Raw genomic sequence first — 14008 nt, 5'->3', positions numbered from 1 at the left:
AGAGATAGGATTCGTGTTATTTTCTGATGTCTCCTAAACGGCAGGACAGGTTAAAAAGCCTCTATCCTAAGTGCTTGAGGTCAGAAGTGCTTGAGACTTCTGAGTTTTAGGGGTTCTTTTGAAATGATAATTGCTGAGATTTCATCATTTCAGCACATTTAATTGAAAATGTAAAATCTGGCATGCCCCACCCAGTTCTCTACAAGTTCTTGATTTTGCCTAATTTTAGATTTCAGATTTTTGGATCAGGAATAATATAAGTTTATTGTTATATCACATGTTTGAGAAATAAGAAATTACTTGTCAATAAAAAGTTTTAAATATATTAAGCAAAATCACAATTTAGGAGAATTCCTTTGTAAGCCAAATAATTTCCCTTAATTTTTTTGGTTCTGTGTATGTTTTTAAGGATATGCTGGCTTCAGCACGGTCAGGATGGTGGTATAGCGTGGTGTGAAGGTGTCAAGGTTTGTATGTCACTCATGCTAGCTCATATGCACACAACACACTATCCATGCACAGTAGACAGGGACCGTATCTTCGGTTCATACTTCGTCAGACATACCAGTTACAGCAAATATTAGACAGTAAGCACGCTTTCTTTGGTCTCCTAGTCCCAATTCTTTACTTCTCTGCCCTCACAGATTACTACAACAGGCCCCTGGGACGCTTCAGTTAGTTACTCAGCCCATCTTTAGTTAGTAATACCTCGGAACTCTTTCGAATAGCTAGAATCTGCTCTGTACTCAAAAAGTTAACGAGAAGGATTCTGTGACTGACTTGTCCAGTTAACACACTTGCTTTCACAGAGTCACAGGGATCCCATGTCTATTTCCCATCATGTTGGTTGACTTTCCTTTGCTCAACTCCAAGTGATGTAACTGGAACACAACTTGTCAAGAATCTTGGACACCCTTTTTGAGGTCAGTTTTCCCCTATCCACTTTCAGTAACCATGGTTTGACTTCAGGGATGTAGCAGTGACCAGCAATTTGGCCTGAACAGTGATTCTGACTATACCTGCAGAAGGCTCTTTTCATGGATGCGACTCAGCACCCACTTTGCGCAGCTCTCTCACATCTGCCCTTAAAGATACATACCCAGCCACTTGGAGATTCCGTTGCTGTCTTACCTTCCTACCTTATTTTTCCTTTCTTCCTGAGTCTGTCTCTCCCATCCACAGATAATGTCAGCTAGTAATTTTAAAGTAATTTTCATTATTGTCCTCTGTAACTTTTGTGTGGAATTTGATTTATATTATATACTACATGGGACACGGAGTGTCTTACAGGAGGGAAAAGAAATGATCCCCCTCTTCACTTGTTTCTTCTAAAAATCCTAACCTATGGGAATTTCAAGCAGAAACACATTTTCTAGCAGCAATGCCAAGGAAAGTTCTGCTTTAGTGATTTAAGAAAAGATAAACTACTTCTCTTACAAACATTCCACACTAATTTAACTACTACAAAGCTATCTGCCTCTATTCCACTGACATTTAATAAAATCCATTCCTTTCTCCTAGTCATAAAACTGCCTAGAGACCTACTGAGCACGAATGTTCTACAAAGCATTTTAGGGAGTGAGCCATTGAGCGAGCTACCCTTAAAAGCAGCTGGTTAATTTATTTGGTTCATCTTCCACATCCTGTAATATTGAATTGTCATTATCACAATACTGAGAGCAATTTAAGCTCAATGGGAGCTAAGTACATGGAGAGGAAAAGCTGTTTCCAAGAGGTGTATTTTCTTCTTGTTGTTGTTGGAGAAAGTATTTTAGGGCTTTATTTCCCATAAATCCACATCTGGCAGTCAGCACTCTTAGTACTTATATTTCAACAGGAGTCCTCACATCCTCAGCAATATACTTTATTCTCCTATGTTTTGTGCTGATAAATCTATCTAATGCGTTGCTGCACTGCAGAGCGGTGTAAGGATGCACAGCCCACAATCTCTCACACGTGTGGCAAGATTCCTATCGCACTGTAATAAAGCCGCAGCCTAATGCCCGTCATTTCCCATCACTCACTCCTCCCTGATGGAGCAAAGGGGCACGACTGGCCTCGTTTTAATCATCCTGTGATATTCCACATTTATGAATCACTGGCTCCTTCAGGCTTCTCCAGAGCCAGTAACACTGTCCTCTTAGAGGCAAGCAGTAAAGTTAAGGAGGACTGGGCAGGGAAATGTCTCAGACAGCAACTGGTTTCCCATAGGAAGGTTCAAGGAAGATCACTTCTGTTAGGTCAGAGAAGGTGCTGCAATGCTCAAGATAAAGTAGAGAAATAAGGAACACCTGAACCCAGGAAATCAGAGCACACCAAATGACGACAATCTCAGAAAAACGTGATCTGGGGCACGACGGTGGGGGAAGAAATGGCACAGGAGGACCTGAAAAGCCAAGTTTAGAAAGAATCAGGGAGGAAACTTAAGAGGTCAAGAAGATGAGCGGAAAAAACACAAGTGGGGAAAATGGTAGTAAGTGTGCAGAAGTCCGGCTGGCTACTGACAGGAGGCAGGAACCGTGCAAAAGGGCTTCTGTCTTTCTTCCTGCTTTGGCGCAGGGCCAACGTTTACAGCACAGAGCTTCTGAACACCACCGCAGTTTCACTGTCTCCACCAAAAAAGACAACATCACACATGTAAAAGGAAAAGAGGGAGTTTCCCTGTACAATATTGCTTTAAATTTGGTGGCTACTTTCCAGACAAGTAACGGTCCTTCAACCTCCTTTTCCTTCCAGGTACTTTAATATGTCCAGAACAAGTTAACACAGACCCCGTTAACTCCACAGAAAGTCTCCACACCTACTGGCAGACAGAGTTCCAGGAAATATGATTCGTATGTAGGACAGCTTGGGACAAGTCTGAAGTTAACTAATCCTGTGAATACTGTAAACAGAACAATGCTTTGAAACTTTAGACACTGTATCAAGATAAGGCAACAGTCAATCTACCAATTCTGGGTTCCATGTGAACGAAGAAAGCTAAACACTATAGCTGCCATGTCGAAGTTTTCTTTTTTATTAAAAAAAAGAAAAAATATTTAAAAAAATATTTTCTAACTGAAACTACGCATCTTGATTACAGATGGACATGAACAAAGATTCTCGCCTAGTGAGTCAATGAAAGAGAAATGCTAAGTCTTGAATAAACCAAAAAGGTACTTAAATGCATAGGTTTACGTATTTGAACAGGCTCTTTAGCCAATTCATAGAGAAGTAAAAGGGGCAGGGAGGAGGGAGGATGATCAGAACACCATCTACAGAAGCCACTGGAATAGACCTGCCTCCGTGCTTCATAATCCACCCTCTCTCTCCATCTCTATGAAAATCCAGGGTTAGCCAGACTCAAGGACCTGTCACGGATGGTGTCCACTGATGTGGCACAAGTGCTGCCTGTTGGGCAAACTCACACCCCCATGGTAACATGTATTCATCCTCTCAGCACTTCAGGGTCTACTCTAAAACCTCATTTTGCCTCCTACATAATACCTCCCTGGGCACGAGAATAATTATTTCCGATTTAGCCAAAATTGGAGAAAAGGCTTCAGGCTATTCAGTAAGCAGCAATAATTTGTGCTCAAACTGACAATAAATATCAAGTAGACAGTCTTCATTGTCCTAGCTTCTATAGTAAATACTGAAAGCTGCCCTGAGCAAAAAATATAATCAGACAAATCACAAAGGAAGATTTAAACATGACTAATAAATAAAAATGCTCAAAATCTTCAATAATTCAAACACATTACAAAATAGAACAATTGAATATATTTATATATCAGACTGGTAAAGATGTAGTGAAACTGTATGCATTCATATCTAGTACAAAATCATATAACTTTTCTGGAATGCCTAGAAAATAATCATGACTTCTGACACAGTCTTCCAATATAAGGAATAAGATGCTCGGGAAACAACAGATAAAAGTTTATACTCAAAGATTCCTACAGTCACTGCAGCATGTTTTATGACAAACACTGGATATAACCTAAAGGCTCAATGGAGAATAGTTAGGAAAATTATATAGAATTACAGAATGGGCTATTATTCAACCATTAAGCAACAGGGAAAATAGACTTTGATAATGTAGAGAGTTTCATACGATATGGTGATAAGTTAAAACAAGATATGAAATAACTGAAGAGTGAGCGTTCAGCCTAGGTGTGACGAGGCTTCACAGCCCATATCACAGTGCTGGCTGTAATTCCCAGCTCCGGTTCCCTGTGCCAGCTTCCTACCCATGCAGACCTGGGAAAGTGGTGGTCATTTATGGCTCAGGTAACAGGGTTCATGCCAACCACATGGCATGGCATTCCTGACTTGCAGCCTTGGCCTCAGTACAGCCTAAGTTGCTGCAGGCATTTTGAGGAGTAAACCAGCAAACTGGAGGATATTTCTATCTCTCTCTCTCCCCTCTCCTCTACCCAAACAAAAATTAGAAAATATAATAAAAATCAAAAAGTAAAATAGTTGAAACTTTTTATTTCAATAAAAAAGTAATGCATGTTTACTACAAGAACAAAATGCCAATGAAGGCCAAAGAGAACACTTACAATCCTGCCACAAATGAACACAAATACTATTTATTAATTATTTGTTATATAGCCCAATAATGAATACACATAAATGTGTAATTTTATTTTCACAAGGCCTACAAACAGATATGCACACATTTTGGCAAAGTTCCTTAAACAGAAAAGTCTTCTACCAAAAGGTGGACATTTTTATTTTTGTTCCAACTGAGAAAAGCCAAGCTGACATCCCGAAGTTGGCCTGGCACTCACAGTGGGGCCTTAGTGTTCTCTGGCTGAATATCATGTATATGTGTGACCAAAATGCTTAACAAAACACACATAGCATTATAAAATTATCCCTCAGTGATATACACACACACACACACACGTTTGCCCCTCTATTAAGACTTGGAATATTCATTTTCATATCAAGTCAACACTCAAGTGAACAGCTTTTTTAAACTGTAGGTCACCAGTTGTGCCACTCCCGTGCTTTGGAAGCCTAAAAGCAGGTTGCTACATTTGCCCAGGGCCGACCATGAGCCCTGACACCAAGCTGTGTTCAAGTAGCAGATTCAAGGCAGACAAGCCTGTGGGAGGACTGGATTGAGTTAGTGCTGATGATGCTAATCAACGATGGCTGCAATCAAAACTGTTGGCTTTAGACAGCAAGAGAATAAAAAAAGTTTGAAAGCAATAAGCAAGATCTATTTTAGGGCCTGAGTAGAATTTCTGTGTTAAGCACTGAGTATTTATTTTAAGCGTCAACAAGTCCAGTACATACATACAAACTCACACAAATAAATTTTGACAATAGAGCTATTTTAAAACATGGTTCTACATGCCTAGAAAGAACTATCAGTAAAGGTTACATTGATGCTAAACTTCCTGTAAGTTGATGTTTTTTATTAATTCTGGTATATGACAGCATGAAATGAATTTCCAGGAATGGAACCACAACTTGATACACAGTCTCTAGAAGAAATAAAGGTATCTATTTAATGTAGTTTACACATGTGATCATTAGGACACAATTTAGCACTTGCTGATGATTAAATACTGAACTTATTACGACTTAACTGTACAGACAATTATGTATGATTTCAAACATTTTTGAGCCAAAACAAACTTCTCTCAAGTCCATTTTTTGCTAACTTTCTGAAGTGCCCTCCTATTTTTTAATTCATAAAATGCCCAGGTGAGGCATCAACACTAGGTTGGTAAATGTGAAGAAAGTGCCTGTACATGAGGGTGTTGGTGACCAGGCAGCTTCCCATTGAACAGCACAGAGAGGACTATCATCAAGCCCCTGTGCGACCCCAGGAACTCCAGCTCTCCTCAGACCAGCAGATAAGCAAACACCTAAGGAGGATCACCCAACATGTCCCATCTAGTGATCACAGTAAGGAAATGCTCATTGGACCACCTACATTCTAAAAGGATCTGCCTTTGGGGGTAGGGGGAACAGAGAGATGCTGTGAAAGAATTTTGGTTTTAAGATGAAGTACTTCTGGGAATCCAATATAAAGGACAGTGCTGCAGCTATTGCTACTGTATTAAGTACTTGCAATTTGCTAAAGAAAGGAATCCTTTCTGTTATCGCAGAATGCGTGCATGCGTGCACACACACACACACAGTCACTGTATTAGGCAATGGATATCATAATTAGCTTGACTGTGGCAACCACTTCAAAATGCACACATATATCAAATCAACACTTTGTACAGTTTAAACATGCACCATTCTCATTTGTCAGTTCTATCTCAATAAAGCTGGAAAAATAATCTAGGAAAAATATGAAGATTTTCCATTTTATACAAAGCTGCTCTAACGAATCCTCTTTCAATAAGGATTCAAAAAGCAATTTGCTGTTTGCAGAGCCCCAGTGGAAGCTCACAGAAGCTGGTTGAAGTTATCTCCTCTGTCCTTCCAGTACAACATGCCACCCGCCCTCAGCCCTGGGCAGTGGAGCCCTTTTCTTCATTTCATTCACGAAGCCCCACCCCGTTTGCTGACGGACATTTTCCAGCTTACAGAGCAACTTGTCCCCATGGTCAGGTCCCCTCCTTCTATGCCAGCACAATGCCAAACAGCTGACAATCTCACTTCTAAAACCGAAACCCACTGCAAACAGTATAGTGACAATTTAATAATTTGTCAAAGAAGGAGAGGCAGTTATTATGAGGTAGAGTTCAAAGGTCAAGGTCGTATGAAGCTAAAGTGGATCTTGCTGAAAGAAACAGCTGGACAATTTAAAAAAACAAAACAAACAAACAAAACAGAAACAGTTCTTGACAGATTCACTTTGAAACCAAAAACTTCATTTGCTATGCTCATATATTAGAAGACTTGTAACACAAGAAGCTCATACTTAAAATACATTCCACTGGCTCATGTATGTAGAAGCTCTCTCCAATGGCACTTTTAAGAGATAGGCTTTTCTTATCCTTTTTTTTTTTTCAAAACAGAAACAAAAACAGAATTTGAAATAAGCTTTTTATGCTCATGTGTCAAGCAGAGCAGCCCATAAATCCAGCTATGGCGTTCAACTACTAAGAAACTGCCTTGAAAACCTAAAATAAAAGTTTATACCAGACAGAACTATAGTCTCCCCTTCCTGGTCCCTGGTGGACAGAAGGCTGCCTCTAACAACTGAGGAAGCTAGAATCTCAGAAAGAAATGCCAACAAATGTGTCAAACTAGTTTCAGGTTTTCATCTGCTACACTGTTATCCATGCCTTGCAGCATTACTTTTAAAATGTAGGCTGCAATTAAAGATTTCTTACAGGAATCAAACATGCTAAAAACGTTAAAGCAACTGAAATAATTCACTAGTCACCTCTCAAGTTTTGAATGAATGATACCAGGAACACTTAGTGTAGGGCAGCCATGGTCCTGCATGTTCTCCGTGCCGCTATAACCTATTGCTTACAGGGGCTGGTCCGCCATTGTGAGGCCCCTTTAACAGCCACCTCAGTCTACAAAGAATACTCTGAAGGGTTAAGAATGCCTTTATTCCACATTATACTGTCATTTGGCAGTCTTTACACCCATTTTCCCCCTGAAGATTAAATTATTTCTTAAAGACAGAAGGTCACAGCCTCTCCGTTACATGGTATCTGTCTTTATTCTTGTTACCCCATATGATCTACAATCGGCTGTAAACAGACGGGCTTGATGCCCACAACGTATGATTATTGCGAGGTTGTCACCATTTGCTAAATGTTGGGCTCTTCCAACTTGTTCTGCTTATTTATGGTGCTAGTTTCAAATTGCAGTTGAAATGATCTGAGTTGCTACTGCTGACACAGTCTTTGTTTTCCTTGTTTTTCAAAGGTATAAACTCCCATGACTCAGTCATGAAGCAGCAGCACCTCCTAAAAATCAGCTCACACATTCAAAATGAAACTAACAGTACACAATAATTTTTTCTTAACACCACCATTAAAAAACCTCTCTTCTTAGTTTTTGAAATAAAAGATTAGAAGATTAAATTAGAAAAACACTTCTGAAATATCTCAAATAAATCTATTTCAAAGCTAAAAATGCTGATGCAAAAATCAGGTAGCGTAAGTGATCCTTCAAAGTGCACATCTCACACATACTGAGGGAAGACACCCTTGGGAGATTTATGCCACCGAGCCAAGCTGGTGCACACTCTGAAACTCTCCTTTAACTACCTACAAAGAGGTCTTTGTAGCCTACCAAACACACACTACTTTAATCGCTAAATATTCATTCACTTTTACATAATAAACCTTAAGGATCCAAACAAACCAGGCAATAGTTCCTACCATAAAAGTCCCTACATACAAGACACGTTGCACACGTTCCTCATAGCACTTTTACCAGAAAACAGGGGTATTAATCATTAGGACCTTAGATTAGGTAATGATTCCTTCGACACCTTGGCCCAGTATACAAAATAATTTTTTAAGATAAATAGAACAATTTCAAGTTAAAAAATGTGTTTCAAAAAATGTTTTATAAAAATATAAAAAGAATTGCTAGGTTAGGGAGAATATCTGCAAAGTATGTGTCTGATAAGGAACATGCATCTCAAATGAAGTTTACAATTGCAGAACAGTCCAAAAATACTCCTTTTTGGTGGTGAAGCAGTGAAATGAAACACTACACACAGATGTGCCTAGAAAACTCAGGAAATGCCAAGTTAAAAGACCACCTATGGTTTCATTTATAGGAAACACTCAGAAGAGGCAAATTTCAAAGTAGATGAACAGTTGTCCAGGGATGACGGGAAGAAGGGAGTGACTGCTGACGGGCACACACTTTCCCCTGGAGTGATGAAAATGCTCTAAAATGTGGTTATACTGATGTTGTGCAGGACTGTAAATACATGAAAAACCACGGAACAGTATTCTTCAACAAACTGTACTGCAAATTATATAGCAATAAAGTTATTAAAAATCCAAAAGTGATGTAGTATCACTTGCACTAAAATCATCACGGCTCTTTATTTCACAATATTGAGCATGTGCTTTTATCAAGGCCGGCAAAGTAAGCTCTGTATGTAATACATTCAGTCCTTTAGTGCAATTTTTTGTTAATTTTATTCTAGATCATTTTATTGTATATAATTCTATTACATTAATTTATGAATAATAACATCCCTTCATTTTTTTCACCAGATAATCTGGACTGTTTATATTTTATTCTCATTTCAAACATACATCATGGTCATTCTGGGTTGGAAAGACATGTCCACACAAGTATTTCTAAATAGGAAAAAGGGAGAAACTTGAAATGTCTTTCACACAAAACAACCCGATAAGTAGTCAGCGATAACTAAAGACAAATACCAAATCTTGATTTTCTCAATTGTCCAGCATTTGGTGAACTCTATTGTTCATCACAATGTCCATCTTTCTAGAAATTCAATGATCTTCCCTCATTGCCTCACCAACACTCTGATGCCAGATCTCACTCTTGTTCTTACAAGGCTCGCATCTCTCATCAGTGAACTCTGACCTGAACTACTGCATTCACAAGTCCTTCCTAGAGATATCTACAAATGTTATCAATTGAAGACATGGAGGATTATTACTAAGAAGCTGATCTTCCAGCCCCAGTCAAGTCTTCAAATGACTACAGTCACAGACCAGTTCTTTACTACAGTTCTTGCAAAAGACCCTCAAACCAGAACCTAAGAGCTAGAGCACTCAATTTTTCAAACTGATACAAAATTCCTTAAATTTAAAAAAAAGCAGTGACTTTGCTGAATTTTAAATAAAAACACAGTTAAGAGTTAAATGTATGGTATTATGCATATAAAACTTCCTAACCAAAAAAAAATTTTTTTTTTTACTAAAGAAATACATGAGGGATTGGAAAGCACTTTCCTGAAATTGACAAGATCAGCAAGGTAAGCTCTAAGCTGGAGACTGTGAGGTGAGGTTGGGAATTCCCTCTAATCAGCCCTATGGACATTTGACATTGAGTGCCCAAGACTGGAGGTTTTGGACAACCATGGCCAAGAGGCAAATGGGAGAGCCCAGCTCTTCAGCAGAATTCAGAACTGGTGACACATTGCTGACTTCATGCTTGGGAATGCAAACAGAACCTCCAGGCCTCTTGCCATGCAGCCACAACAAGGTGTGTGGGGCTGACCAGGACACTTTCCCACTTAAATCATTCTGTGAGCCACCAGGCCAAGGGAACAAGACCCGTAACATAAAACACAAGAGACCCCAAGGTAGTCAGTTATCCCAAAGCTACACACTCCTAGTTACTGGTGTAGAGGTAGAAAAAGTTTTAAGCTTTTATTTTTAAAATAGCACCTAGACAATAAAAAGTGCCAGGAATACTGCAATAATGGATAAAGATAATTGTATTATGAGTTTAGCAACATCTGTAAGAAGTTTTCCACGAAGGGGAGAATGTCACTAATTTAATTACTTTTGTTATTATTACTGAGAGGGAGGGAGGGAGGGAAGACGAGGGAAAAAAGAAAAGAAGAAATAGATGGGGTAGGGGAGCAGAGAGAGAGTGAAAGTGAAAGTGAGAGAAAGAGAGAGAAAAAGCAGAAGGATGAAGAAAGACTGTACTTACTGTTGAGTCACTTTCCAATACCTGTAATGGCCAGGGCTGTGCCCAGTTGAGGATCAGGGTGGCAAGCTAGGACACCCACTCAGGTGGCAGAGAGCCAGCGACTCAGCTATCCCTTGCTGCCTTGCAGGGTGGGCACTGGCAGAAAGCTGGGGTCAGGAGTTAGAAGTGGGAATCAAAACCAAACACTCAGACATGAGAGGCTGGCATCCCAACCGCCAGACTAACTGCCCACTGCTACTCTTCTGGGATCTTTTTATTGCTGTTTCGTTCATGTGGAAAGCAGAATATGTTAAACTTGTAGATGGTGGTTTAATTAACATCTCAATTTTTCCTTACCCTAAATTTACTTCAACGGAATGTTATGGAAAACACTGAGGCCACAGGTCCCCCAAGACATGATGGTCTAATGATTTAATAACATTTCGTTTTCTCAAAATTTCTGACATTGGCAATATTAAACATAAATTAAAGATCAAATAGAACACCCTCAAAAGGTTCCAGGTCATGGTAGACTCAGAGAGAATTTACCTTTTTCCCTCCAGTTACAAACTGCTTACAACTGGATCTCACAAAATGTGGGTGCACGGCAATGATCTAGAAGAGAAAAAGCACCCAACATTAGGTTAGGGGCGAAGCACAGAGTGAAAACCCTTTACACATTCCAAACAGCATGATCTTATTTGCATAGGAAGAATCACATTCAGGTGATATTCCGTAGCAACTGATGACATCTAAGTCCTGCCTTAGGAGAAAAGAGAAAGTTTTCTACGAAACCAGGTCAAAACTCAAGGTCTATACATGGGCATGGTGACTCAGTGGGTTAATCCTTTGCCTGCAAGCATTGGCACCCCACATGTACACCAGTTTGTGACCCAGCTGCTTCACTTCCACCCAACTCTGTGTATGGCCTGGGAAGCAGTGGAGGACTGATCAGTGCCTTGGGACCCCCACACTCACGTGAGAGACCCAGAAGAGGTTTTGGCTTCAGATAGGCTCAGCTCTAGCCTTTGGGGCCATTTGGCAGTGAACCAGCAGATACAAGATTTTCTCTGTCTCTCCTTTCCAAATAAAAATAAATCATTCCTTAAAACAAACAAACTCAAGCCTAGAATGAATCTGTTCTGGTGACTGGCTGAGTTGGTGATCCTCTGAGAAACATTCCCTCTACAGAAGTAGCAGAGAGAAGTTAATAAAGATCACAGGACACCACTTCTGTAAAAAACTGAACACAGACCCAGAGGAATAACATGATGATCTCTTTGTCCAAAGAACTGCCCAATTGGTGGTACCAAGTAGGACAGCACAGCTACACCAGCTCCCCATCAGTGGGAGACACAACAGAGCCAGTGGATTTACCTTTTACACACATCTAAGCTGCCCAGCCCTGTGGTTCTCACATGCTTTTGGCTCTAGTCAGTCCTTCCCCTGACCATTTTTGCATGAGTTTTCACATGGCTTCCCCACCATCCCATTCCTGTTTCCTTCCCTCTCCTGTGGCTTTGGGATTATAGGACATTATTAATGTAGAGTTGTGCTGGATAATAAAGGCAGCTGTGAAGTTCCAGAGGCTTTACTCAGTGTATCTCCTTCCTGTGGGCTCATCTGGTATGGCTGTAATTCAGTATACAACCCGCCTCCTCATCTTCTCATTCTCCAAAAAGCCATAAAATCACCAACTTACATTTTATTTCTAAATATTTCTAACTATAAAATCCAAAAGGCCATACTTATATGAATCTTCAATTAAATACATTTTACAGAACTAGCCTCCTAATACAGAGGGTTAAACTGCTTTCTGTGATGCCAGCATCCCAAACACCACCAGTTTGAGTCCTTGGCTGCTTCACTTTCAATCCAGTTGCCTGCTAACGTGCTATGGAAAGCAGCAGCAGATGGCCTCAGTGCTTGGGCTGCTGCCATAGCCAACGTGGGAGCCTTGAATGGAGTCCCAGGTTCTTGCTTTTGACCTGGCCAACTGTAGGTATCTACAGAGTGAACCAATATTTGTATTCTTATTAATTAACTAATCCATTTCTCTGCTCCAATAGAATGGACTAACTTATTCCTCTGCCTACACTGTCATTTTTTTTGTTCTTATCACCCTTCAATCCTCCAACCACTCCTTCCTCTAAGGTTAGCCATTCTTCCCTTCCACATTTTCCTAATCTACCCTAAATAGTAATATGGCAGCACATACAAATGCTATTGCTACACATTCTTAAAAATCTCCCCAAACACATTTTTTTTTTTTTGCCATTCCAGATATGTGACTGTTAGTTCAGCCATCTCCTCTGTTCTTTCATCATCCTACAAGCAATTCAAGGAATAGGATGGGTATGGAAATAAAGGGTGGGTATTTTCCATAGCTTTTAAAATGCTGCTGGGGACAATCCATCCAGACAAGGCTGGGTCTGAGTTTCAGCTCCACACCAAATGGGATCTTCCTGCTAACACCCTGTTCCCTAGTGGGCCGGAGGTAACGACTCAAGTAGTTGGGTCAAAACCTTGCATATGGAAAAAAATCTGGGAAATGAACCAGTATTAGAGTTCTCCTTCTCTCATGCTCAAATAAAATTTAGAACAAATTTTTATGATAAATGCTTCCCCCCCACCCCCCCAATGAAATTTTATCCTTTCTTCTCCTTCGGGCATAAGGAAAAACCATCAGGGTTACTGCCTCTGCAATCACTGATCTCAGTCTCACCTCCTTCCTGACTGCCTCGTCCAGGACTCTGTTGTAAGATTATAAACGCAGCCTAAGCTCTGGTCTCACTGCTTAGCCCTGCTCTATCACATTCCCTCTCTCTTTTGTACTTAACCCTTCCCTCTCGGCTGGTTTTTACTGCAGAACATGGTGTGATCTACAGAAGTTGTCCCTGGACGTTGCCTCTCACTATCAGATGAATTCTTTTCTTTACTACCAAATTTCTTCAAGGAAAGCCTCTTACTGGTTACGCCTCCTTTCTTGCCTCCCATTTCCTTGTGGATACACAGTGAGTTTCCTGCTGTTGAAACTATCCTCCTCATAGAGGTTGCCAGCTACTTTGTAATTAATAAATAAAATGCCTTCATTTCAGCCCTCCTCGCTTTCATTCTCCACAGTGCACCACTGCCCACATCTTCCTTCTGGAAACCCACTTTGTCTTGGCTTCCCCAACACAATGTTGTTCTGCTCCCTTGCCTGCTAGTCCCTCCGGGCGCAGAGCTTTAGACTGTCCTTTGTTATTTAACACTGCCTGAGTCTCTGGAGTGCTCCAGAATTCCACCCCATGTCTTTCTTCCTCTCTAGCTTTCAACTGCAGAATACCTTCTAAAAAGGCCCTCACCGTACACAACTGTGGCTAGCAACTTTGTGCCTAGGAAACAATCTTCTCGCCCAGATCTACATTCACATTTCTGAACTCTCTACAACATCTCTACCTCCACAGAC

At 40.3% G+C, this 14008-nt stretch overlaps 1 protein-coding gene across 1 annotated transcript in view; it reads right to left on the bottom strand.

Annotated features, from left to right (window-relative positions):
* Positions 1-14008, bottom strand: part of VPS41 (VPS41 subunit of HOPS complex) — a 133444-nt gene that overhangs the window by 58905 nt on the left and 60531 nt on the right. Inside the window, exon 7 of the mRNA XM_058678307.1 lies at positions 11107-11172. Within this exon, the coding sequence (XP_058534290.1) occupies positions 11107-11172 (66 nt within the window). The remainder of the gene's footprint in view (positions 1-11106; positions 11173-14008) is intronic.

The sequence above is a fragment of the Ochotona princeps genome, chromosome 20 (assembly GCF_030435755.1).
Source record: "Ochotona princeps isolate mOchPri1 chromosome 20, mOchPri1.hap1, whole genome shotgun sequence".
NCBI classification, from domain to species: Eukaryota; Metazoa; Chordata; class Mammalia; order Lagomorpha; family Ochotonidae; genus Ochotona; species Ochotona princeps.
The sequence above is the reverse complement of the archived record's forward strand: the minus strand, read 5'-3'. Positions and strand labels throughout refer to the sequence as shown.